The sequence below is a fragment of the Strix uralensis genome, chromosome 28 (assembly GCF_047716275.1).
Source record: "Strix uralensis isolate ZFMK-TIS-50842 chromosome 28, bStrUra1, whole genome shotgun sequence".
In the NCBI taxonomy this organism is placed as follows: domain Eukaryota; kingdom Metazoa; phylum Chordata; class Aves; order Strigiformes; family Strigidae; genus Strix; species Strix uralensis.
In genome coordinates, this window is record NC_133999.1 from 5,456,892 (window position 1) to 5,483,937 (window position 27,046).

General features: G+C 53.2%; 2 protein-coding genes across 2 annotated transcripts; both read left to right on the forward strand.

Moving 5' to 3' along the window:
• The first annotated feature begins 541 nt into the window (after positions 1 to 541).
• On the forward strand, positions 542 to 7,607 carry LOC141935713 (prominin-2-like). The gene is given in 25 exon segments (XM_074852201.1): positions 542 to 605; positions 608 to 828; positions 831 to 1,146; positions 1,373 to 1,422; positions 1,530 to 1,732; positions 1,853 to 1,973; positions 2,167 to 2,230; positions 2,316 to 2,405; positions 2,511 to 2,710; positions 2,800 to 2,874; positions 2,962 to 3,025; positions 3,140 to 3,299; positions 3,427 to 3,579; positions 3,931 to 4,054; positions 5,065 to 5,156; positions 5,242 to 5,326; positions 5,451 to 5,597; positions 5,716 to 5,787; positions 5,861 to 5,953; positions 6,063 to 6,116; positions 6,534 to 6,614; positions 6,809 to 6,877; positions 7,021 to 7,110; positions 7,328 to 7,434; positions 7,544 to 7,607. Coding segments are annotated over 25 exon segments (2,859 nt in total).
• A 13,763-nt stretch (positions 7,608 to 21,370) lies between these two features.
• On the forward strand, positions 21,371 to 27,046 carry PRNP (prion protein (Kanno blood group)). The gene is made up of 2 exons (XM_074852190.1): positions 21,371 to 21,528; positions 24,489 to 27,046. Exon 2 carries the CDS (start codon positions 24,491 to 24,493, stop codon positions 25,283 to 25,285), a length of 795 nt encoding a protein of 264 aa, XP_074708291.1. The 5' UTR covers positions 21,371 to 21,528; positions 24,489 to 24,490; the 3' UTR covers positions 25,286 to 27,046.

Below are 27,046 nucleotides of genomic sequence, written 5' to 3' on the forward strand. Positions count from 1 at the left end.
CCACAAGGATTAGCATCAACGCCGGGAGGACGGAGGCGTCGGCAGCCGGTGGCAGGGAAGGGCCGGCTCAACTCGCCCGGCCGAGGAGGGGTCCCAGCTCTTGGGGTGCCCCGCAGCCATTTAGGCACACGGGGGCTGTTCCCCCCACGCCAGGGAAATCAGGTTGAACCTCCCTCGTTTCCAGTCAACCCTGTAATTAGCGCTTTGCCCATGCTGGCAAGCAGGATCCGGCCCTGGGAAGGAGTTGTGGCTGCCTCAGGGTGTGAGGCAGGGACCGGCTGAGCTTGGAAAACTCATCTCACACCTGGCTGGCAAGCAGGCGTCGCTAGCTGGGGCTTGTCGTCCCTCTCCATGTGTCCCCCCTGTTTTCCTTTCTCCTTCCCAGCCCATTGCTACCCCGAGTCTCCGGACGCTTTTACAAAGTGCGATCCTGCCCTGTGGGGAACCCGGCTGCAGGCGTGGATCCACCCGCAAGGGCTTTTCCACCCCCCAAGTGATGCCCAAATCCCAGATCCCTCCTTCCACAGTGGCTGTGGTGGGGATGAGCACCCTCCAGCCTGAGGACAGGGGGTTCACCGCCACCAGACCCTCTCCCCAAAGCTCAGGGGTGGCTTTGCCACCCGTTTTGGGAATGGCCTTGACTGTGGGGATCCCGCAGCAGTGACTCAGGGATGCCGGGGGTTGCGAAACAGGCCTGGGATGGTTTGGGAGACGCCTCCACGCAGCCCCGCCAAGCCCAGCTGCCCCGGGGAGCCCGTCGGGGGAACAAGCCACGGCAGCGTCTGGGCTTTGCGCGGCGGCCGACCCGTCAGGCAGGTTTCCCGGAGCAGCGAGCCGAGCCGGAGAGAGATCCATCCTGGGCCGGGCATGATCCTCCGCCTGCTCGCAGGCTGACGGAGCCCCCCGGCTCTCTCCTCGCCGCCGAAGCCATGCGGGCAGCTGGGTTGCTGCTGGCTTGGGCACTGCTGTGTCCTGCTGGCACCCAGCAATGCCACCTCACCAGCCCCAGCGGCGTCCTCCGCTTCACCGACACGCACGCCGAGATTCGGGTGCCGGCGCTGCACCGGGTACCCAGCTCGCTCGATCCCCTCTATGGCCTCGTTCGGCACTGCCTGGACCTCATCCAGCAAAACCCCCTGCCCACAGGTGAGCCCCGAGTTGGGGAGCTGGCACCCCATTGCCATGGGCGCCGGGACTCCCAGGGTTTTGTGATACCTGGAGCTGACTGCAATCCCCGTGTCCGGAGCTGCTCCGGGGGTCTGAGCCACTTCTCGGAGAGGGATGCTGCCTCTGTCGCGGCCCGGCTGCCTGGGGAGGGCTGGGGGTGCATTGGGTGGGACTTTTTTTACTGGTGCCGTGGTTTCTTTTGCAGAGCTGCTCAGGGCAGCCCTGAATGACCCCGGCTCAGTGCGGACATTGCAGGTGAGCCGGGACGTGGGGTGGGGGGATCCCACGGGGACGACACCCACCCAAGACAGGGCACCCCAAGCTGGGTGCATTGGTGCCGACTGGGGTCTCCTGTCACACAGGTGGTGCAGTATGAGCTGGGCTATGTCGTCTGTGCCGCGGTGGCCCTGCTCTTCACCGTGGCTGTGCCGGTGGCCGGGATGTGCTTCTGCTACTGCCGGAGCCGCCGGCAGTGCGGGGGCCGCCTGCGTGCCCACCGGCGCTCGCTGGGCTGCCGCCGCCACTGCCTGCTGGCCTGCCTCTCCCTCACCTCCCTCGTCATCCTGTGAGTCCCCCAAAGCACCCCACGAACCAGCCCCCTCACCCCGGGTTGGGGGGAACTGTGTCCTATGGGGTCTGGAGGCTCTGCCGGGCAGCCCCGTCACTGCCTCCTTGTCCCCGGCAGGATCAGTGTCATCTGCGCCTTCGTCACCAGCCAGCGGGTGAAGGGGCAGATGGAGCCAGGGCTGGGGGCTGTGCCGGCCACCCTGCGCACGCTGCGGCAGCACATCACCAACGTCCCCCAGGTGGGTTCCCGAGCGGCCTCCCCCCTGCTGTGGGGTGCAGCCCAAGGATGGCAGTGTTTCCCTTACAGAATAGTTTGGGAGGCGAGAAGAGGTGGCGTGGCTGCATTAAAAATGTATTTTGAATGGCAACGTGGGGCTTCCTCCCCTCCTGGTGGCTGCTGCCCCCGGCTGACTGGCTCCTCTCTCCTGGCAGGGGGTGCAGATGGTGGTAGACCAGTTCGAGGTGCCCCGACAGCAGATAATCTCCGACCTGGGTGGTAAGCGCTGCGCCGGGCACTGGCGGGCACTGTCCTGAGCTTCCCACCAGGATGAGATGCTGACAGGGTGCCCGATGCCTTGCAGGGCTCAGCCGGAGCGTGGGACTCTCCATCCACGAGCAGCTGAAGGCGATGACCTACGCAGCGCTGGCAGACCTGCAGGACAGGGCTGGAGGTACGGCCGAGCACGGCTCTCCCCAGGGCCAATATTGAAGCCTCGCCCTAGAGCTGGGGTGGCCAAGCGGAGCAGCATGAACTAGCCCTGGGCTTTCTCTTTAAGACCTACAGACCTCGCTGCACCATTTACAGATTCTCGACAAGACGGTGCGGGCGCTGGCGGCGGCGCGGGCTGAGCTGGAGCCGGCGCTGCGGGAACGGCGTCGGCGCGTGGTCGCGCTGCTGGACGACCCGCGCTGCACCTCCTGCGCCAGCGTCCTGGGCAGGGCACAGAGCCTGGAGCTGGGCGCCGACTACAGCAAGGTGGGACGGGGTGCTGGTACCCCCCCATCACCACCAGCCCCCCTCCTCCGGCAGCCCTGAGGCTCACATGTTGCTTCTTTCACTCCAAGGTGCCGTCGGTGGAGAAGGTGTTGAAGGCGCTGGCCGGTCTGCCCCGAAGTGACTTTGCAGAGATGATTCGTCAGGTTGGGGGGGTCAGGGCGCAGTGCGGGGGGTCTGGAGCCTGTGGGCAGCCCCAGCCAAGCTGCTCAGCACCCCCTCTTTCCTCGCAGGGCAATGGCACCTTCAACTCCATCCCGGAGCTGGCCGTGGAGAGGATGGCGCAGGTCATCCAGGGTGAGTGGGATGGCCGGACCGAGCGGGGACACCCTCCGTGGAATGGTGGAGTTTGGGGACGTAGGGTGGGACACGGGGACCATCCACCCCTCCAGCATGGCCTTGACCCCACAGATCTGCGGAACGAGATGGCCCGCATGACAGAGAAGGTGCAGTCCATCGCCGACAGCTTCCCCCTCCCCGACTACACCCAGCCCGTCAGCGAAGCCCTGGTGAAGGCGGAGGACAGGAGCCAGCCGTACCTCCGGGAGGTGGAGCGCTTCGAGCACTACAGGTGACGCCGGGGAGCATGAAGGGGTGCAGGGAGTGTGGCAGAGATGGGTGCTGAGCCCCCACCCCGAGCCCCAGCTGGTGTATCGGCCCCATATCTCGAGGCTGTGCCCTGCTGCTCTTTCCTCCAGGTGGATTGCGGGCACCGTGCTGTGCTCCATCATCCTCCTCATCCTCACCTGCAACGTAACAGGGATGGCCCTGGGGGCGTATGGGCTCTCCAAGCGGGAAGACCCGAGCGACTATGAGCGCCGAGGAGAAGCTGGCGCCAAGTTTCTCCTGGTGTAAGCATCTCTCCGGGTGCTGGGGGGGCTGTTGCCATACCCCACCCCCCAAAAAACAGAGGGGCAAAGGCAAGGGAGGGTCCGGGAGCCAGCTGAACGGAAAGGCTTTTGAAGCCGCCGCCTGCGCCGGCGGGTTTGGGAGAAGCTGCTCCTCCCTGGGAGCTGGCAGCTCCTGCACCCTGGCCCCGCTGCCTGGCACACCCCACTCCCACAGGCCCTTCCCAGGCAGGCCGGCGTGCCCGGGCGCAGGAGGGAGCCGTGGGGCTGCAGCCAGCCAGGCAGGTCCCCACAAGCCTTTCTGCCCACTCGGGTCTGCAAAGCCACCACTGACACCTCCTCTCTCTCTTTCAGCGGTGTGGGCCTGGCTTTCCTGTTCTCATGGCTCCTCATCCTCTTGGTTTTTGCCACCTTCCTGGTTGGGGGCAACATCCAGACACTGGTTTGCAGGAATTGGGTCAATCAGGAGATTTATAAGGTGGGTGGCCATGCATCCACCCATTGCCCCATAAATCTCTGCTTGCATGCACCATGTCTCCAAATGCTCTGTGTCCTCCCCCTAAGACCATCCAGAAAGGCCCCATCCTGTACCAGAAGATTAAGTTTAGGATGAGGTCCTTGGATTTGCATCATCAGCAGTGAATTGCCCTTGCGCTGTTAATTGTCCTCCTCTGCTCTGCTCGTGAGACGCCCCCTGCAGTGCTGGGTCCAGCTCTGGGGGCACCAACATCAGAAGGACACGGACCTGCTCGAGCAGGGCCAGAGGAGGCCACGAAGATGCTCGGGGGGCTGGAGCACCCCCCTGTGAGGACAGGCTGAGAGAGTTGGGGGGGTTCAGCTGGAGAAGAGAAGGCTCAGGGGAGACCTTAGAGTGGCCTCCCAGGGCTTAAAGGGGCTACAGGAAAGGGGGGAGGGACTCTTGATCAGGGGGAGGGATAGGACGAGGGGTAATGGGTTTAAACTGGAAGAGGGGAGATTTAGATGAGATCTAAGGAAGAAATTCTTCCCTGTGAGGGTGGGGAGGCCCTGGCACAGGTTGCCCAGAGAAGCTGTGGCTGCCCCCTCCCTGGAAGGGTTCAGGGCCAGGTTGGACGGGGCTTTGGGCAACCTGGGCTAGTGGAAGGTGTCTCTGCCCGTGGTGGGGGGTTGGAACTAGATGGTCTGTAAGGTCCCCTCCAACCCAAACCATCCTGTGATTCTATGAATTCACTCAAGGCAACGATGCTCGTACCTGCAGGACCTCTGTCCTGACCCTGGGGACCCCTGGGGTGCTCGGGGCCAGTGGCATGTTGTGATGGGGCTGAGAGAGGGGTCAGGAAAGAGATCAGGGCTCATCCCGTGGCCATGCACATGCAGGCAGGGCCCTGCATGGGGCTGTCCACTGCTTTCTCTCCAAACACCACCCGAGGAGGGCAGAGCACCCCCAAAATCATTGCTGGGAATGCCTGCACCTGATCCTGACCCTCTTTTTTGTTCCTTTTGGCACAGTTCATTGACACCCCTGGGAACCTGCCTCCATCCATGAACCTCACCCGCCAGCTCAACCTCAGGAGGGATTCCAACCTCAGCGCCGTGTACCGGTGGGTGCCGCGGGAGCCCATCTCTGCCCCTGTACATCAGAGGGATAATTTGGGGTCACGCCACCCATGTCCCTTTGCCTTCCAGGGAGTGCAAGAGTGGTGCAGGGCTGTGGGAGGTGCTGCAGCTCAAGAGGTCCTACGACCTGGATGAGCATCTAAAAACCCCCAAGGTGAGGGCTGGCTGCAGCCAGAGCTTCTGGTAACGGTGTGAGGAAGCATGAGCTTTACTGGGGTTACTGGGACAGCAGTGCCTGGCCCCAGCCCCACAGCATCCCCCGTGTCTTGCACCCACAGTACACAGCTGATTTCCAAAAACGCCTGGGTGACTTCACGGCGCACCTGGGTGATGTGCGGCTCCTCCGCAATGAGGGCAGGCAGGACCTGGAGACCTTCGCCCGCAGTGGCGTGGACGAGGTGGACTATAGGCGCTTCCAGGAGGAGGTGAGGGGATGCTTGTGGGGAGCTGGTCCCCGCTGCGGTGGGCAGGATGTGGCCCAGCCACTCCAGGGCCGGCTTCCAGGGCTGGTTTTGGTCAACCACCAACTCCATCTTCCCCCAGATGAAAAACCCCGTGGTGCAGACCAGCCTCTCTGGCTTGGCGAGAAGCCTCGAGGCGCTGCAGAAAATGCAGGTGAGCAGCAGGACAGGTGGTGGGGGCTGCTGTGTGCCCGTGGGAATGTCCTCACCCCACTGTCCCCCCACAGAGGAACAGCACAGTGGCAGAGCGGCTGGCCGCCGAGGCCCGGGCCCTGTGGCAGATGCAAAATTCCACAGTGCAATCGCAGGAGGCTTTGGTGGTGAGTCCATGCCGGGCTGGTGGCTCGTGGTGCTGCTGGTGTTTGCCCAGGTGGCCCTGTGAAAGGGGCAACAGGGCTTTTGCACCCTTCTCATCTCCCTGTCCTGCAGGCAAAGCTGGGGGAAAGCGTCCAGTTCCTCTCCCGGTTGGCACCGCACCTCCAGGTATTTGTGCAGTTTCTTTCAGCTCTGAAAAATATGTGGTGTGCTATGGGTCCTGCCTGCCAGTGCCCCAAAAATCCAGTTACAGGGTGATGGGAGAGCCCAGAAAAATGCCACACAGGGAGGACCGGTCTCCTTTAGTATTTAGATTTGCTGCTGTAAATTAGAAATCCCCCTGCAGCACTCACAGCATTTCAGCGTCCCCAGCAGAGCTGTCCCATGGTGTTTAATCTCACCTGCTCCCTGCAAGGCGGTTTCTCTGCTCGGGGCAGGTCCTCCTTTCCCTGCCCTCCAGCAATCAGACCCAATTCGAAGCTTGGCATGTGCATGGCGCTGCACGCCATGCTCCCAACATCCCTGGGGCACCCATCCTGCTGCTTGGGGCTCTAAGGATGCTCTGCCCTTCCCATCATTCCCCAGGAGCGGGTGAAGACAACACTGGCCACCACAGCCTCGGTGGAAGCCCGGCTACCTGTGCAAGCCCAGCAGATACTCCGGCAGGTGAGCCAAGGGGGCTAAAAATTTCCCCACAACCAGCAAGAGAGAGAACAGAGCACTGCAAGAGGGCAAGGGGCACCTGAAGCCTTCATCCCTCATTTCCAAGCCCAGCATTAGCCCAGAGCTGGTTGGAGTGGGGCTGGAGCTGTGCTGGGAAGCGCGGCACCTGCCCTCCATGCTGCCTTCCCTCTGCCCAGGAGATCGGCTGCTTCACGAGGAAGGAGCTGCGGTACTTCACGCAGTACCTGAACTGGGTCGGGCAGACGGTAGGTGCTCGTCTTTGTGGGATTCTTTGGGGCCGGGAGCCCTCATGGATGCTGGGTGCAAGCCCCTCACTGAGCCGAGGCAGCAAGATGCATCCCCCGAAGCCAGGAGTGGGTTTATGCCTTGTCTCCACTTCTTGTTCCAGCTGAGGGAGGACGTGGCTTCGTGCCAGCCGCTCGCCACGGCCCTGGACAATGGGCGGGTGATCCTGTGCGACCGCATCGCTGACCCCTGGGTATGGATCCCATCCCTGTCCCTGCGCAGGGGTCTGGGGGGGACCTTCCTGGTGCAGCATCCCAACATCACGCAGCATGAATTCAGGGCCAAGAGCAGCCCTGACACCCCCACACCAGCAGGATCAGCCACCGCAAGGCTCCCCAAGCCCCTCCAGAGCCTGGGGGCTGCCTCTCCCCACGCAGCTCAGTGGGGATTCTCGTGCTCTCTCCTTGCAGAATGCTTTCTGGTTCAGTCTGGGATGCTGCACCTTTTTCCTTATCCCCAACATCATCTTCGCCGTCAGGCTCACCAAACACTTCCGCCCCATCCGCAACCGGCTCATGTAAGCGGCGGGCACGGGGTGGGCAGGTGGACTGCTGGGGTGGGAGGATGCAGGGAGGGGAGATGGGGGCTCTTCCACAACCCCCCAATGTTTTTTCCTTCTTCTGCAGCTCTACAGGTTCAGAGGAGACCTGTCCCTTCCACATCCCCCGTGTCACGGCACTCAAGCTCTAGGATGGGGGTCTGCAGGGTGCAACGGCATGCCCTGCACCCCAGGAGCTCCCATCAAGCTTGTGCCCAAGCACTGCAGGACTCTGGGTCCCTCTGATGTCTTGCAGGGCTCTGGGTCCCTCCAACGTCTCTTCCTCAGTGTCCTTCAGGGTCTGAGCTTCCTTTCCAGGTGCGGGGCACACATCTCCATGTGCCATGGGGCTCTGGGTCCCTCTGATGTCTCTTCCTTGGCCACCTTCGGGGTCTGAGCACCCATCAGGGACGCTTCCGGAGCCTGGCTGATCCAGGGCACAGGGGAAGGTTCCCCGCAGCTCCCGCTAGCTGCTGGCGTACCCCTCGCAGACCCCACAGCGAAGGACGCCTGTCTGCTGCCCCACGACGCTTCCCCACACTCGGAAACCCCGGGCAGTGGGCACATTAAAGTCCTCCCCAGCCAAACCGGCCACTGCCTGCTTTGTTTCATGGCCACCATCTACCCCCAGCAGTGCTACAGGCTTGGGGAGGAGTGGCTGGACCTGGGGGGTTGATTGCCAGCTGGCTGAACAGGAGCCAGCAGTGTGCCCAGGTGGCCAAGAAGGCCAATGGCATCCTGGCTTGTATCAGCACTAGCGTGGCCAGCAGGGACAGGGAAGGGATCTGACCCCTGGGCTCGGCACTGGTGAGGCCGCCCCTCGATGAGTGGGTTCAGTTTTGGGCCCCTCACTCCAAAAAGGCCATTGAATGGCTCGAGCGTGTCCAGAGAAGGGCAACGGAGCTGGTGCAGGGTCTGGAGCACAGGTCTGATGGGGAGCGGCTGAGGGAACTGGGGGGGTTTAGTCTGGAGAAGAGGAGGCTGAGGGGAGACCTCATGGCCCTCTGCAACTCCCTGAAAGGAGGGTGCAGAGAGGGGGGAGGAGTCTCTTGAGCCAAGGAACCAGCGGCAGGCCAAGAGGGAATGGCCTCAAGCTGCGCCAGGGCAGGGTCAGACTGGCTCTTAGGAAGGATTTCTTTGCAGAAGGGGCTGTTGGGCGTTGGAATGGGCTGCCCAGGGCAGGGGGGGAGTCCCCATCCCTGGAGGGGTTGAAGAGTCGGGTTGAGCCAGCGCTGAGGGATCTGGTGGAGTTGGGAACGGTCAGGGTGAGGTTCATGGTGGGGCTGGAGGAGCTTCAAGGGCTTTTCCAACCCCAATGATTCTGGGATTCTGTGATCTCCCCTCTTTTCCACAGGGAACTGTTCAGGCCCTGGGGGGTGGGTGGCACCCCCGAGGAGGAGCAGACCTGGCCTGTCCCAGATCATCTGCTCTCACGGGAGGCTTCGAAGACACCAGGACCGGGGCTGAGGACCATGGCCTGCCCCGTAGGCCATGCCAGGCCATGCCAGGCCTTCCTGGGCTGGGGGCAAGGCTGTGTCTGAGGGGGCTCCGGGGCTGAGAGGAGGTCGCGGCCAAGGGGGGTCTGGGGCTCTGGGGTCGGGCAGCATGGCTGAGGAGAGGTGGCTGGAGGGACCGTGGGGCTGGGGGAGGCCCCAGGGTGATGGCTGAGGGGCCGCCAGGGCAGGGAGGGCTCCAGACCCTCTGGGGCTGGGGGGAGCCTGCAGCTGGGGGAGCTCCAGCACCTGGGGGGGCTCTGAGGCCAGGACCTGAGGAGGCGGCTGGGCCAGGGCCCAGGTACTGGGTCTGGGCTGAAAGGACTCCCATCTCCAGCCCCCCAGAAACCCAGCACACATAACCCCGCTCCCACTACGTGGTTGGGGGCACTCCTGGGCCTCAGCATGCTGTTAATTAGAGCTTAATTAGAGGTGGGGTCTCAGGGACAAAGCTGCAGGTTAAGGGGTATGGTGCAGGTAGTTTCTGGCTCTTTCCCCCTGCCTCCCCCCAGGGAAGCCCAGGTAGGGCCTTTGACTCCCAATTTATAACATCAATGACTTTATGGCATGAAATGCCAGCTTTTCATTCACATCCTTCCTTCCCTGATTTCTAAGTGCTTTGTCCAACTACAGCAAATTATTTACAAAATCTATACATGAGTTAGCGGATGAGACCCTTCCAAGCAGATGAGGATTTCCCAGTATTTCCCTCACTGAAATGCTCTCTGCTAACCAACAGAGAAATGGCCCATATTTATGCATTATTAAAAGGCTATTGCTATCCACAGCCAGCAACAATGCGTGAAATACCTGGTTTATGCATTATTTAGGTTATTGCTGCCTGGAGCCAGCTGGCTTTACGCAGTATCTGCCTGCAGAGGTCAGCATTGCAAAGGCTTTTTGCAAAAGGGATTTGGGGAACTGAAGTCTAAAGGAGGATTTCTGCAGGAACCCCCATGCCCAGGCATGTCCTCAGCCCATCTGGAAAATATCTCGTGGTGTCATCTGCAAAAATCAGCTTCAAAATGGAGTATTTTGTGTTCAGAGGAAGGTTGGTGGTGGGGAGAGGCAGGGGTGTGGAGAAGTGATGTTGGTACCTGGGATTCAGTCAGAAAATACATCCACAACCCTTCTGCACCCAGCTGGGTATAATCTGAAGGCTTACAGTCATGAGATTCTGAGATAATTAAAAGGGAAAGGTCTGCCTTGTTTTTATGAGCCCCTCTCAACAGCAGTACTACATTTTAAATAAAATAATACCCACTATGTGGTGCCAAAGAGCAAAGGGATTATCTACTTTAAATGGTAACATAAACGCAATAATATTTGTTTAGCTTGTCCATTGGTTAAAAAATGATACAGTTTGCAAACAAACATGCCAGATTCAGCTGGCTTTGCTTCCTAAAGATAATTCTTGTAGCTGGGTCACAATAAATAACAGATAAACACACAGATAAGTAATGAATAACAGATGAATTCACCCCAAACTAGATGCGTATTATAAATATGTGTGGTCACCACTGCAATATCTCTGTTCTGTGCCTGGAAGGGAGATGGATTAAAAATGTGAGCAGTTGCCTCTCTGCGTTGATAGTAAATCACCAATGAATAATCCAGAAAATAGTCCTAAACCAACTGGAGGGCACTTTATTTTTTAGGAAAAAAAAAAAAAAAAAGAGGACAGGCTGGATTCCTCACCTAAAGCAAGGTCATGGTTTATGATGAATGCAGGGGCATTCCACTGGCCAAGCAGAGAGGCTGGAAGTTCACATACCCAGCAGCGGGGCACAGTGCTGTGACCACCCGCACGGGTCAAGGGCACTCATCCCTCCTGACCCTCAGGGCAGGATGGCGGGTCCTTGTCTGAGAGCAAAGGCTGCAGCTCCGGCTGGGGGCTCCGCACCATCTGCCCCAGCGCTGGTCGATGTCTCCACTCAGATGGAGCTGCTGAAGGGAGAGGCTGCGGTGCAGACCTCAGGCTGCGGGAAGTGCCCAGACCCTTCTCCTGGGGCAGAGATGGGCAGCAGATCTGCCTGCAAGAGGTGTGCCCAGGTGGAGGACCTCCTGCAGCAGGCAGTGAGAGCGCTGCGTAGCATCAGGGAGGCTGCGGAGGAGTTAGACGATAGCTGGTTCCAAGCACAGCCTGCAGCGGACCCACAGCCCATGGCCAAACTGCCAAAAACTCCCCCACTGGCACACACAGAAGGGAGCGGGGCCAATAATGCAGAAGAATAGAAGCTTACAATGGCGAGGACCTGCCGGAGAAAGAGGCTTCTCCCAGAGCCTGAGGTGCCCTTGCAGAACCGCTTCACCGCTCTGCAGACTGAAGAGGAAAGACAGGAGAGATGCTGGAGCTGAGTAGGACAGTCCGATCCGCTCTCCATGGAAGAGCTAAGAAAAGGTGACAGGTTATAGTGGTAGGTCACTCTCTTCTGAGGGGTATGGAGGCACCCACCTGCTGACCTGATGCACCAGAGAAGCTGTGGCTGCCCCCTCCTTGGAAAGGTTCAAGGCCAGGTAGGATGGGGCTTTGGGCAACCTGGGCTAGTGGAAGGTGTCCCAGCTGCTGACTAACTCTAGAGAGGTGTGCTGCTTACGGGGGGCTCGTGCCAGGGATGTCACCGAGAGACTGCTGAGCCCCGTACAGTCCATTATCCACTGCTGTTCTTTCATGAAGGCACCAATGATACAGCCAGGAGCAGCCTGAGGAGTATCAAGGACTACGGAGCCCTGGGAGGGCAGTAAGAGACTCTGGAGGGCAGGTAGTTTTTTAGTCACTCCTCCTGGTCAAAGGGAAAGGGTTTGAAAAGACCATTTGAATCTGGCCAATCAACAGTCAGTTATGGGACTGGTGCCACAGACAGGGGTTCAGCAACTTAGGCCATGGGACTCACTTTGAGAAGCCTGGTCTACTGGGGGCTGATGGGGCCCATCTGTCAGAGGAGGGGAAGAGCATCTTTGGCCATAAGCTTGCCAAGCTGGTGAAGAGGGCTTTAAACTAGAGTTGCCAGGGAAGAGGAACTGCAATCCATCCCATATTATAGTGGGGGTCTGTCACAGGCCACCCCACCAGCAAGACCGAGTGGATGAGGCCCTCTCTAGACAGATAGGAGCAGCCTCACGTTCACAAGCCCTGGTCCTCATGGGGGACTTCAACCACCCTGGTATCTGTTGGGGGGACAACACAGCAGCCCATAAGCAATCCCAGAGGTTCCTGGAATGCCTGGATGAGAACTTCCTTCTCCAAGGGATAGAGGAGCCAACGAGGAGAGGTGCCATGCTGGATCTTGTTCTCACCAACAAGGAGGGGCTGGTAGGGAGTGTGAAGCTCAAGGGCAGCCTTGGCTGCAGTGACCATGAAATGGTGGAGTTCAAGATCCTCAGGGCAGTGAGGAGGGAGCACAGCAAGCTCGCTGCCCTGGACTCAGGAGAGCAGCCTTTGGCCTCTTAGGGAACTGCTTGGCAGAGTAGCATGGGATAAAGCCCTGGAGGGAAAAGGGGCCCAAGAAAGCTGGTTAATACTCAAAGATCATCTCCTCCAAGCTCAGGAGTGATGCATCCTGACAGAGAGGAAGTCAGGTAAGAATGGCAGGAGGCCTGCATGGATGAACAAGGAGCTCCTGGACAAGCTCAAACACAAAAAGGAAGCCTACAGAGGATGTAAGCAAGGGCAGGGAGCCTGGGAGGAATACAGAGAAACTGCCCAAGCAGCCAGGGATCAAGTTAGGAAGGCCAAAGCCCTGAGAGAATTAAATCTGGCCAGGGACATCAAGGGCAACAAGAAAAGCTTCTATAGGTACGTTGGTGATAAAAGGAAGACTAGGGAAAATGTGGGCTCTCTCTGGAATGAAACAGGAGACCTGGTTACCTGGGATATGGAGAAGGCTGAGGTACTCCACAGGGCAGGGCCTGGGAGAATGAAGAACTGCCCACTGCAGGAGGAAATCCTACACTGGGGTTGTTCATCCGGAGAAGAGAAAGCTCAGGGGAGACCTTAGAGCGGCCTCCCAGGGCTTAAAGGGGCTACAGGAAAGGGGGGAGGGACTCTTGATCGGGGAGGGGGGATAGGATGAGGGGTGATGGTTGTAAAGTAATTGAAAGAGGGGAGATTTAGATCATATCTAAGGAAGAAATTCTTCCCTGTGAGGGTGGTGAGGCCCTGGCACAGGTTGCCCAGAGAAGCTGTGGCTGCCCCCTCCCTGGAAGGGTTCAAGGCCAGGTTGGACGGGGCTTTGGGCAACCTGGGCTAGTGGAAGGTGTCCCTGCCCGTGGCAGGGGGGTTGGGACTAGATGGTCTGTAAGGTCCCTTCCAACCCAAACCAGTCTGTGATTCTATGATTAACCTCCAATCCCTTCCCAAAAAGACCTCTCTCATAGGCCAACACACCTTCCCCCTGCTTGATTACTAGTGTTGATAAATTAAAGACTGAAATTAGCTCATTTCCAGCTCCTGGATGTGGTGGCTTTTTTATGAAAAGTGGGTATCTCTTCCATCAGAGGGGTTTTTTCCTATCTCAGTCCGGGATCTGTGTCCTGTGCCCTTATAAGGACTTAAGTAAGCTGGTGTTGATTAAACCACTTCCCTTCTCAAATCCTCCTCTCCTGAAATTCAACTCCTGCGACACCTCACCTGGCACACCTTCCTCGCGCTCTACCTACTGACCCTGAGAAGTGTCTATAATTACTATATATAAAATAAATAATTCAAAGGGCTGGAGGGCAGCAGCATTGTCAGCTCTCCCTTGCTGGGTTGGGTCTGTGGCAGAGAGCCAGGAGCTCTGCTCAGCCCAGGTGCGGTTCCCCACCAACACCTATTTCAAGACATAAATCACACTATTAGCAGAACAGAGGAGAAATACCGGAAAAGTCTTTGCAGCCAGTTCTGGCAGAATCAGCCTATTTCTGGAATTAATATAGTATTCAGTTTTACTATTGTTATTTCATTTCCCTTTTTTCTTTCCCCATTTTTCAAAGAACGTCAACTTCTTTTTTTTCTGCAGAAAAAGGATCTGCGACCTCCTCCATCTGCTTTTCTCATCATTCCCTGAAAACAGCTCAGAAGGTTTAGATACAAAACAGCTGCCATGAAGAGCTGTTCAAAACTTCATTCCCATCCCACTCCCAAAAATGTTCATTTTAAAGCTCTTTGTGCAGGAGAGCTCCCGTGATTAGTGAGGGAGCAATAAGACCCCAATTCTCAGCTTTATTTCATTTAATCTCAGCCGAGGAGTTGACATAATTATAACAAACTTTCCTTTTTTTTGAGCAACCTAATGAATCTTTAGCAGAATAACCCAAGCTCCCAAACAGGCTAAGCTTTGTGAGAATTCAAGTCCCAGAGGCTTTGCTTCAGCTTCCTTTATTTTTAACATGACAAACTCCTTGGATTATTGATACCATAAAAATATTTTGGATGATGCAGCTGTTTTAGGCCAGAATACGGACAAGAAAACACCCTGGGAAAAATAAACTGTGTTGTATTATTAGTGTTTATTATTATTTGTTATTTAATGGCTGTGGATGGAGCTCTGCTTGCAGGAAGCCTCCTTGCACCGAGCCTGGTGTGAACAATTTGCTTGGTCCCCGCCCCAGCTCAGGATAAACAGCTGGTCCTGACCTGCCACCGTAAATGCAAAACTAATTTCCGCCAGTTTCTGTACTTTGATCGTTATTCCCTCCCTAGAGCCTTGCTGGGCTTGCTGGGAAATGCACTGAAAAACAAGCTGGGGGCCAGGGTCACTGGAGCTGCTGGGAAAAGGGCACGTTAGAGTTGTGTAGTTCAACTGGACACAGCTTTAGCAATAATTGTAGAGAGAATGAAAAAATCTCTTTGCCAATCACTGGAGCAAAACGCCGTTGCCCGAGCTGGGGTTTGTCCTCCAGTGCTGCTCCCACATGTGGGATCACAACAAGGTTTATGTTCATCATCTTATAAACTATTTTCCTCCATCCTCTCAAAGCATTGCTAGATAAAATGTTTTGCAGCCTGTGCTTGACACCTCTGTGTTTTCTCTCTTGGTGACATGGAGATCATGGCAAGTCCAAGCCCTGAAAAGTCTGTGAGCTTCCTCCCTTGTAATTCAAGCCCTCTGCACAGATTTAATGTGACTTTTATTGTCCTGGCTTTCTCCACGCAGGCTGTGAGCAGCGGCGTTCACACTGCGTCAGGAGTCGCTTTGGAAAAGTTAAGGAGATAAAATTAAGGAGAAACCCTTTAGGGGAGTTGTTGGCTCTGGCATCTCTGCTCAGTCACTAAAGGTAGCACACCTCGGCTCCAGACTGCATTAACTAGACGGTCCTGTTTTGTGTAATCTTCAGTGTTGTTTACAAAAAAGATTGCTAGGTAGGGGAAAAACCCTAATTTCAAAATGCTTCCTCTCCACACCCTGGTCACAACTCAGCTTCCTTATCTGCACACAGCTTTATTTCTTAGGGTAGCCATTCCCATAGCACAATCTTGGGTCAGAAGCAGGAATATTACCTGTGTTTTTCAACCGCACTGGCTAAGGTCGAGTAAAAAAAACCTGTGCTCATCTGACTACATCATGCACTTGTACCTCAGTGTATCCACTGTAGAAATACCACAGGGGAGGTGTGACAAATCTCAGTTTTTCATAAATAAAAACACTGGCAATCTCAGCTGCCTTCAAGCTCTGGTTAAAAACCAGTCGTCATCCCTGGAGATAAACCTCTTGGATGATCCCAAGCATTACTTATTTACATCAGCTGAGAGAGAGTGTGCAGCATTTAAGCTAACAACACCATTCCTACATCGCTTGCATTCCGTCTGCTTGGTGCTGAGGTAGCCATGGAGATGACTACGGAGAGCATCGTGCCCATGACAACTCTGCATGAGCATCTTGAGCATCTTCAGAGCAGCCTTGTCTCTCCCCGGGCTTTTCCTCACTCCAGACTGTGATTATTGGCTTGTTCTTGCTCCCACGCAGGCAATGGTAAAGCTTTCTCCCATCAGCAGCTCTCCTTCCAAGATAAAAGGGCAGAGAATGAAACATATGGAGCAGATTTGGCATATAATGCCTGAATATTTGGTGTATAATGTCTCTTTGGTATATAATGTCAGCCTGATCCTCAGCACAAGCTTCATAAAGAGCCTTTAGTTTGTTGCTTTAGGGGAAAGAAAAGCTTTGGACTAAGTCATGCGTGGTCTTGGGTTGACATCCCAGCTGGAAGGTGCTCCAAAATGCATGGAAAGGTGCACGTCACACGGGAAGCTCTTTCAAAAGATTCAAAACCCTAAAGGCTAAAAATCTGACCCGCTTTCCCCCACAGGCACACATTTCCTAAGCCCAGTTCATCTTTGCTTATTCCCAATTATATTCGGAGAAAAAGAGGGATGAAACCCCATAAAGCCAGCCCTGGCCCTGGGAATCCTTTATATGGTGGGAGAGAGATAAAGTCGTGGTGGAAACATACTCACCGGCTCAGCTAAGAGGATTTGCATGACTATTTTGTGAGTGAGTGGGGTTTAATCACCTCATCCTTACCAAGTACATGGGTTAGAAACCAGGTCATGGGGTGCAAGAGTGAATAAACAAGGTGAAGACCTGGACCAAAATTATGTATATAAAAGAATAACATATAGCTAAGAGAAAAATGTAACAGTGCTTTTAAATATTTCTTCATCTCCATCCTGGTCCTTGTTTCAGTCGGTTGCTTGACATTTTTTTTTTTTTTTAAATTAAAAATCAAGCAATTTGTATTTCCTGGTGTTCAGCTTTTCCCCATCTCGCTCCACAGCCCCTTTTCCCCCTGAGAAAACTGATTCATCCTGCCCCTTTCCCAGCACCAACCAGTCCAGGGAGCCCCAAGGACCGTGGCGGTGTCCTTCCACCCGTCACACCTCTGAAAGAAGATGCTGCTGCCTGCGGCTCCGCTTGGGGATACAACATTTAAATAAGTCAGCCAGGATTCCAGCACACTCCTACAGGCTCTCGACACACAGCTGATGCATTCCGGGATAGGAGCAGTTCCCCAACGCGGGATCCAAGGCTGGCATGGGTGACTGATATAAAAACGATGAAAATGGGAGCACCTTCACCCATCCAGGGTGTGCCCTGGTTTATTTTTAAGAAGGTGACCTCAGTGCAGCCACATTATGTCGTGCAATGTGCTTACGCTGCTGCTCTGATCTTGGAAAGTCTTCCGAGGGGATTGTAAGTTAAAAATAAATGGGAGAGAGGCAAAGGAAAGCCTCCTGGTGACTCATATATTACAAGTCCTGCTGTGAGGAAAAAAAAATACAGATTTTCCTGCAAAGGAGCCAGCTGCTGCGTAATGTACCACTCGAGGAAGTTTATGGGAAGCTGGATTATAGTATTGCTGGAAAAGTATTTGTTCCTGCAGCTTTATGGAAGGGCATCTTGTTTTATAAGAGCCCAAACGCTGGGCTGTCCTTGTCTGTCCGAAAAACAGGAGATTTATTCATACAAAAGGACATAATGAGCCCTTTCTGCGAAGGGTTATGGCTCTTCCCCTCACTCATTCTCCCAGACACAGCAGCGAATTGTTCAGCCCAGAGGCACAAACCCGGTGTGTCCCGCAGCGGCTGCTCCGAAGGCGCAGGGACAAGTTATTTTTAAACCAAATGCTGGGCTGAAACCAAATCAGACAGCAAACATCTTCCTCGAACGAGCATGACTGACTTCTCTCATTTCCCATAAACTAATCCAGATGGCAACACGGAGGCTCAAATACCCAAACTTGATTTTTTTTTCCCCCTTCAAAGCACTTTTATTATCAGTGTTTATGCCAAACCGAAAAAGTATTTTCAAAAAAAAGGCATTTTATTTTATTTATTTTTAATAAAAGCTGTTATTTTACCTTCTAGCGCACCTGGATGATGCCACCAACCCTGGGAGGGGTTGAAGGCACATTTTTGGGAGCTGTGTCCCATGCAAAGACGCAGTGCCTCACTGGGAAGGCATCAGCCTGCGGGTGGGGAGCGTCCCTCCCATCTGTAAGGAGTTTACGTGTGTCCCTGCCTGGAATAGCAGCTAGCACATGAGCAGAGGTCATTACGCTCCTAATCAGATTGTAGCAGCTGGATGAACATTTATAACCTTTTAAAGACAGTTGTTTAGTAGTAAAGAGAAGGAGGGTGCGTGCAGCCTCCAGTATTCTATATTTCAGTTGCTGCTGCCTGCAGAAAAGAAATTCATTAAATATTTAAAAGAAATATTTAAAAGAACTGTTACGTTTTTCTCTTAGCTATATGTATTCTTTTATATTTACAAATTGATTTGGCTAATCTGCTTTCAAGGATCTAGTTTTCTCTTGGAAACACAGCAAGAAAAAGACTTGCCTTATTGTTTTCTCCTCCCCAAACCACCTTTCAATAGCCCCTCACTGGAGTCTCCCACCAGCAGGCAGATGCTGGCAGGATCCTGTTACCTGAGTCACATCTGCCCGTAGATCACGTTGCAAAAAGACATCAGTGGTGAGGAAAGCCCGTCAGCGCTGGGGGACAGACTCCTCCTCAGCATCACGGCTGCAATGAGTCTTATTTACTAAAGAATAGTCATAAACTGATCTATTTTTTCCACGTCAGCTTTGCACTCCTTGGCTTTGCAACAGAGCTGCATCTGGCCAGAAAGAAAACCCCTCCTGGAAGCAGCACGAGATGTTCTATGGGAAGTTTGGGTTGGTTGCTTTTCCCCCCTTGACGGTTGCTCTCCTGGCACGTTGTTTGTGCCCTTACGTGCCTCCGGGATTAGGGATTTGCCGGGACTTCTCCTCCCCACCATCGCACGTTGCATAACTGATGATATTCTGGAATGTGCGTATTTAATGCCCTGCTCCTGCCAGTTTTGCCTTCTGGCCTGTTTCCATTCATGGCAAAAGGCTAAAAATTTATATAGTCCTGTATATTTTTTTTTTTTTTTACAGGAAAACTTACGGTTGCCAAGAGCAAAGGAGAAATGCCATCCGTGAGCTGCAGTTTAATACAGAATAATGTTGCAGGTAAAGATTTCTATGCAACACATGGAAAAATCCTTCTTTTAAGAGTCACACATCTTAAAAAAAAAAAGCCAGAATTGCCTAAAAATGGGCCAAAAATGACATTTTGTTTCTCTTGGAGGGGAGCTGCCCTTCCTGGGGTCTGCAGGGCCGCCCTGGTGTAGCTTTACCCCATGCATACAATGAAGCCCTCACCACCAAAGAAAATACCCTAATAAGGCTTCAATTTTTTAGTTATGCACTGACATGGGAAAATTCCAGCATGACTGAGCAACATTTTTCCTTTTTGACAGGAACCAAGTGCTCACAGCGATTCCCTTCCCTGCACTCCTGTATTTCCCAAATCAGATTTTCTCTGCTCTCATCCAGGCAGAAGCAGAATATTACCAAGACTTCTGGTCTCCAAGAAAAATCCAAAATAGAGCATTTTAACTTCAAAAAGGCTATTCTGTGGTGAGACCAGAAAATAAACTAAGTTCTGCAAAATGCCTTTCATTAACCCTGCAAACACAGCACTTATTTCCATTTATTTTTGCTTTTGGAGAGTTTAAAGAGGTTGCCTGATGAGCTAAGTGCGATTTGAGATGGGGTGAGCTTGAGCCCAGAATTTTTGCTGGCTCCAGGGAGTGACATTGGGATGAGGACAGGCTGTGGGACCAAACCTCCAAACCCCACCAAATGACCCCAAAACCCCAGTAAATCTCCCACAAACTATTTTAATGCCTTCCCCTGCCTTTGCAAGCTTCAGCTAATTCTCTAGGTAAGTCTAGAGCTATGTGAATAAAAGTGGTTTGCATGAATTAAAGCGAAAAAAAAAAAAAAATCAGTGAGAAGCAATGAACCTGGGTCCTTTCCCAGCTTATCATTAAACCAAAGTCAGCTTTTTCCATTTGTTACAAGAAAAACCCATCCCATTAATGCTTTCTAACCTGGCACGAACCCCCATTGCACTTAATGTCCCATTATTTTCTCTGTCTCCCGTCGCTGCCTGAGCTGCAGCTGAAGAAGGGCCAAACCTCCAGTGGAGATCAATGCAGCTCTTGGCTTGCTGCCAGGAAAAAATTTACCCTAAGATGCTAAAGAAACCACGTGGCACATAGCTCCGTTAAATAGATGCCGCGGAGGTACTGGTTTGGGTGGTTTTAGCACTGCTAACTTCCACAATAAATTAAAAATTAATAGTCAATAGGCTGCTCCTACTTGATTTGCAGCTGGGATCTGACAGGGTTTCTATATTTCCCCAGACAAGACCAGAACTTCTGAAATACCTTATTATGGAGAAATCCTGATTTTTAGAAGCCACGGATGACTTCATCCCAACCATCCCACTCCCAGTGCTTTCTTTTCCTGGCTTTGGATTTTAGATAGCTCACTGAAGAGCATTTAAACCAAAACCAGGGAACCAGGAGCCATCTGCGTGTTCACACAAGGAATAAATATGCCTGTGTATGGTAGGAGACAGCTTCGGCAGGCTCGCTGACCTTAATCCTGCCCCCGTTATTTAATTGTGTCCTCCAGAAATTAATATGCACATCTCCCCAGTGAAGCCAAAGCACCCAGCACAACCCTGCCAGACAGAAATTATTATTTTTTTTCTTTTTGACATAATCCAGCCAGATGGATAAACAAGTGTATGGAGCATTGGGGTGGAAATCCTCTTTACAGCCAGATGTGCTCTGTGGTCCAGGGGTGGGAGCATCGCTGGGACGACCATGCCTGGCCTGACTATTTCAGGCAGCAAAACCTCAGGAGGATTTGGGCTGTATCATGGGGCTGTGCTGAAATCAGTCTCACTGCAATTAGTTTCAAGCTTCATTTGCATCTCTCAACCACCGTGTAAGCATCCCAGGTTGCTCTGGACCCAACCAGTTTATTATAGCCTGTCCTAACCCTTAAGGATGGCGATAACTCCTTATCTTTAGGTCTCGATAGCCACACGTACCTTTACCCTCTGAAAAAGGGTGCTGTAAAAGCCCCAGCTTGCCATGAGCATCCCATGCAATTTTTAGTTGCCTGCTGTGGCATTTCCTCCCGTTAAATATCAGGGTACCTCAACATAAAGCGCAACCACTCCGTGCAAGATTGAATTTTACTCCTCCGGAGCAAGACAGACTTGGAAAACAGATTCATCCTTTTCCCTGTAGGTCTGAGTCTATTTTATTTTCTATCCATCAACGCATAGAGCATCTCTCTGTTTCGCAGGATAATGGATTTAGAGCTGTAGCCGGCAACTGTTAAAAACATCCTTTCCTCTACCCAGAGCCCTGATGCCAAGATTTCCAAACCAGCCCCAAACCCTGCCGATCCCATCAATATTTCTTGAATAAAACCATCCAAGTGCTGCACTTTTCCAGCCACCCGTTTGGTCGCTGACATTGCCTCCCACGCCCGTATCCGCCGGGAGGGATGATGCGGGGTGAACCCAAATTTTGCGGCGTGCCGGCTGTGGTATTCCCTAGGGAAGGAGGGTGGATGGTGGCCAGGCTGTGCAGGGCTGGGCTGCGCAGGAGCCAGCTCCTCCCTCGCGCTATTTATTCCTCCCCGTAGCTCTGCGGCCGAGGCTGAATCACCCTGAACTGAGCAAGCAACGGGCTCCTAGACGGTGAGTGCTGGGGAAAATGGGACATGGGGGGCTTGGGGTGGGATAAATCCGGAGGTGAGGGGGCTTTTAACTCTGAGCAGCACCACAGGGGATGGGGGACTGGCTCTTCTCCCCGCCATTGCCGCCTAAAAATAGACATTTCCAGCTCTGAAGACAAGCGTCCTCCTTAAAAGACAGAGCTCTGCTTCTCGCTGCTGCTTGTTTATTCAGAGCTGATTCAAAGCTGATGCTGGTGGGAAATTTCTTCCCACCCCCCAAGAGCTACCTGGAGGGTTTTGTTCTTTCACGCAGCTCCCGGCTGTGCAGAACTGTGCTGCCCAGTTATTTGGGGGATTTAAAAAAAAAAAAAAAAAAAAAAGCAAACCGCCAGCCTGCATCCCCCTTCCCCATAGCCCCAGCCCTGATTTTGCACCAGTCATGAGCCAGGACCTTCCCAGCATTGCCAGGGGGGTCTGGACACCCCCATTCACAAGCATCTTCCCACCCTCCTCACCACATCGCTCCTCCACCTTCCTCTTCCCCACCTCCCTTCATTTCTTCTCTCCTCCTGGGCACCTTAACAAGGTTATTTCCACAGTTATTTTGACACCAGGGTGTTGGTTTTCCTCTCCAAATCCGAAACTGCCTTCTTGCCAGCCCTGCGCACATAATTGCTGCTTGCGATTGCATCCTCCATTTTCCGCTCCCTCCTCTGCCCCGAAGGAGACACGGCTTTTCTCCGCTTCTCCAACACAAGCGTGGATATAAATCGCTCCGATATAAATCACCTGAATTAATTTCTCATTGCTTATGTTCACCCACGGAGGGGGAAAATGGGGGTGGAAGGATAAAAAGAGTCAGGAAAAAAAACCTGCGAAGCCATTTGATAATATAATTTAATAATAATATGATGGTCACACTGTAAATGCTGTTTCCAAGCAGAGGGAAACCAATTCCCACCTCAGGGAAGCAGCTCCCTGTCCCCAGCGCAGGCAGTTTGGGCCAGCGACCGCCTTTATCTGGGGTGAAGCTCAGCTGCCCAAGGACCTCGGTAATTAGCAGCACAAACGCAAACGAGCCTTTCCTCTGTTTATCAGAGCTTGCCTCTGTGAAGGCAATTAGAGGAACAGGTTGGTGCTGCCAAGCTGGAATATCCTCCAGGGCTTTCCTATGTTTTCATCCAGGGGTTGATTTTTCCCCCCTTGAAACTCACTTTGGGGAGTCACACACCTTAAAAAAATAATAATAATTACCAATTTGCTGCTTTTTCCCCCTATTTTTTTTTTTTTTGAGTGCCCGAGGAGCGTTCACCCATCCGAGTTTTTGTCATGTCTTTCAGCTATTTTTAAACCCCCTGATCTCATTCTTGCTCACTCCCAGCGGGTGGGTGCTGCGAGGCGAGTCGGGAAGCAAACCTGCTCGAAAGCAGACTGCTCGCACCCAATTTTTTAACAAGACTGTGCCAAGCAGGCAGCCCGAGCCTGGCTTTCCTCCCCCTCACAAAGGGCAGGCTCTCACATCTTCCTTGCTCTTTTAATTAAGTTTCTTGATAACGCACCCAGCCATAACACTGACATTAAAAGACCTTAATTCAATCATTTCCATAAGACCAGATCTTTTGGGGGGCAGAGGAAAGAAAGAGCATCATCACCTGAACCCAAGGAGAGTTTAATTTGCTTTTTATGGACCATAAAATCATGGCTAATATGCAACAGAAGAATTTCCAGCTTAAACAGAGGTTGGTTCTGCCTGTTGCGCTGATAAGGTCAATATCTCACAAGAGACCATCATCTCCTGCATTAAACCTAATCTCTGGGTTGAGTGGTGACTCTTAAGGAAGCTGGTCCATTAGTTGCTGCAAAAAATCCCACTCAGGACCCAAACCTTAATTGTTTCTTGCTGTAACATGAGCCAGAAAGTGCATCCGAAGCATCCAAGGATGCTGCGAAATGCCTACCCACGCTTTGCTGGGAATGCTTTGCTCTCCCTCCCCAGCATCCCGGCATGCACAGGGGATCTTTGGGGATAGCTCAGCCCTGGGCAGGACAGAAAAACCCTTTGATATTGCTGGACTTGCATATTAAACACAAGGCTAACAGTAATTCAATGCTCCTTGGCATTGTGAGGAGGCATCCAAAGGGATTTTGCAGCTTGGGAGGTATTTTCCAAAGGTCTTTCCAAAGGATTTGCAGACCTGGTGTGTATTACACAGGCTGGATTATACTATACAGAGGGAGAGAAATGGCTCGTTAAAATGGGATTTCATCCTTGCCAGCCCACCAGCTAACACAGGAGACGCCTGGCACGCCCCTGGGATGCCAGCAGCAAAACGCCGAGTAAGCAGATATCTGTAAACACATGAAGCTAGAAAAATGCTGTTCTTCAGTTAGGGTCTGTTGCACATAAACAGGGAATTGGGCAAAACATGCTGAATTTCGTTCTTTGGGAAAAAACAGCTCAAGTCTGGACGCTGCCCTCCTTGCAGCCCTGGGTACTCAAAAACTTTGAGACTGGGATGAATCTGTTCACAGCCATCAGCCCTTGCACATCAGAAACCTCATTTATATCATGTGATGGGAGAGAGCAGGTTTGATAAGGGGATTTTTACCTCCCAAACAAGGGAAGCATTTTCCTCCCCAAATTTCTTCCACTACTTAAAAGTGCCATTGCTAGCAGAAGACCTGCTGGGAAGGTGGGGGGGATGTATACATATATAAAAATATAAATATATATATACAAATTTTTATATATATATGTAAAAGTATATAAAAATATATATAAAATATATTATTGGGGAGAATAAATATGCGTTTAAGTCCAAAGCTGTTTATTCTGCAGCTGAATTAAAAGGGGTGTTATGTATTTTATATGATGCACGAGTAAGGGAGCCCAAAGCCCGTGGTGCTCGCAGCGGCACGGATGGGGGGGCTGCAGGGTCTCTGCCTCCTGCCTGTAACGCTGCCTGTCCTTGTGTCCCGCAGCCATGGCCAGGCTCCTCGTCTCCTGCTGCCTGGTGGCCCTGCTCCTCGGCGCCTGGACCGACGTCGCCTTCTCCAAGAAGGGCAAAGGCAAACCCAGCGGAGGCGGCTGGGGCACAGGGAGCCACCGCCAGCCCAGCTACCCCCGCCAGCCCGGCTACCCCCAAAATCCCAGCTACCCCCATAACCCAGGGTACCCCCACAACCCCGGCTACCCCCACAACCCGGGGTACCCCCACAACCCGGGCTACCCCCACAACCCGGGGTGGGGACAGGGTTACAACCCATCCAGCGGAGGAAGCTACCACAACCAAAAGCCCTGGAAACCCCCCAAATCCAAGACCAACTTCAAGCACATGGCCGGGGCGGCGGCGGCCGGCGCCGTGGTGGGAGGTTTGGGGGGCTACGCCGTAGGACGTGTCATGTCAGGGATGCACTATCGCTTCGACAGCCCCGATGAGTACCGCTGGTGGAACGAAAATTCGGCGCGTTACCCCAACCAGGTTTACTACCGGGATTACAGCAGCCCCGTCTCGCAGGACACCTTCGTCGCCGACTGCTTTAACATCACGGTGACCGAATACAACATTGGACCCGCCGCCAAGAAAAACGCCTCAGAGGCTGCTCCAGCAGTGAACCAAACGGAGACGGAGCTGGAGACCAAGGTGGTGACGAAGGTGATCCGGGAGATGTGCATCCAGCAGTACCGTGAGTACCGCCTGGCCTCCGGCATCCGGCTGCATCTCGCTGACGCCTCCCTGGCCGCCCTCCTCCTCCTCACCCTCTTCGTCATGCACTGATGTGGCCCCGGATCCTGCAGCTTCAAGATGTCCCCATGGGGACTCCCTAAACCCCCCCCCCGTTCTTGCTTACGGTCGTCTTTGGTGAAGAGCCCTTGGGGCACACGGGCACCGACGCTCCCCATCACCTCCCTGGAGGCTCCAGTTTAGGCAACTGGATGAAAATTTCCTTCTCCACCCCAAACGCATCCCTGGCGTGGCAGGACAGTGATGGAGCTGGATGCCTAAAAAAATGGCCTTCACCATGTCCTCCTCCTCGGGGCCACCCCGAGAGGGACGGGGCAGAGAGGAGCTCACCCGGTCCTTGGTATCCCTGCAAGAACGTTTCTGAAAATCCTCTTTGCTAACAGGAAGGGTTTTACCTAATCTCCTTAGTCCCGCTGCCACCAAAACCCCTTTCCCCTGGGCACGCCACGGCGTTGCACCCGAGTACCTGTGTACCCCACAGGGGTTTGGGGAGGGTCAGATATGGGTTGCTCAAGCAACAAGCTGTCAGGTTGCAATTTTAACCCTTTAATCTTAAAAAACACCCTTCCTTGTGTACATATGGGTCTCCCTGCTCCGCACCTTGCATGCTGCAAATACCTCCTGCAGCAACACACAAAAATAAAGTGATTTTTTTTTTTTTTCCCCCTGCAGCAAGGCTGAAGCCCTGGCCGGGTTTCAGTTGACCCCCGTGCCACTTTGCTTTCGGTTGAGCCTCGCTGTCTTTCTTAGCCTGTCTAAAGGCAAAAACTGCTGCTGAATGCCCCCAAAACCCCCAAAGCAGTAACGCTTGCTGTGTTACAGCTTGAGAAAAAGCTATTTTGGATGGGCTATAGGTGACAAGTCATGCTCACACTTCGGCACCACAACCTAAGGGATGTTAAAATACAGCAAAAAAGGATGCTCGGAGGGGTCAAACACGTAGCAAGAGACTTAAATCCGCTGAACCGCATGGTTATAGCAAACAGCATCAGGAAAACCAAGCCTGAGGGATGGGAGATGCTTAAAAAAACCACCTTTTGCAAGTAATTTGTGGAAGCGGCGGGTGAAATTCTTGCTTCTTGTGTTTGGGTCGATGCTGGGTTGTGTATAACCTGTAGCAGCTGTAAAGTTGCGTTTGTCGAACTGGTCACCCTGAGTTATATTTAATATCTCTCGTGTATTTTTTTTGCAAGGCACTGAATAACACCGTCCTAAATGATTTTTTGCATCGGTGTAAGCTAAGTGAAGATATATAGAGATATATATATATATATAAAAAGAAGTAGAGAAAAGAAATCTTTCAGGACATTCACCGGAAAAGCAGGGCTTTGAGGTAACCCGTACTTTGTGATACACGAATGTTTTGTAAATCCGTAACGGTGCATGCACGAAATCTGCCATTCCGATACTTTTCTAAGTGTTCAACGTCTGGTACAAATTAAAATGGATAAAGCCAAGATGCACGTCAGCCTCCTTGGTGCAAACAGCTCTCGCCCGTCCCTGCAGCGCCGCGGACAGAAGTGGCATTTTTCGCCCTGGCTGGCCCTGCCTCCCCAGCCTGTGGGTGCCTTTGTTCCCTTTCAGCACTAAATTTGGCCTAAACCCCACAATTTCAGTTAACCTTTTCTCCTCCCCTGCTCCCACTAACGGTATCACGACCATCCAACAAGTATTTTCTAATCAAGCCAATGCTCTGGTTGGGCCCAGGGATTTCTCCTTCTCACAGAAAGTCAACACCCATTTATACCTTGTATTTACTCCATCTATTTTCTGTCTAATAAAAGAGTTTTTACA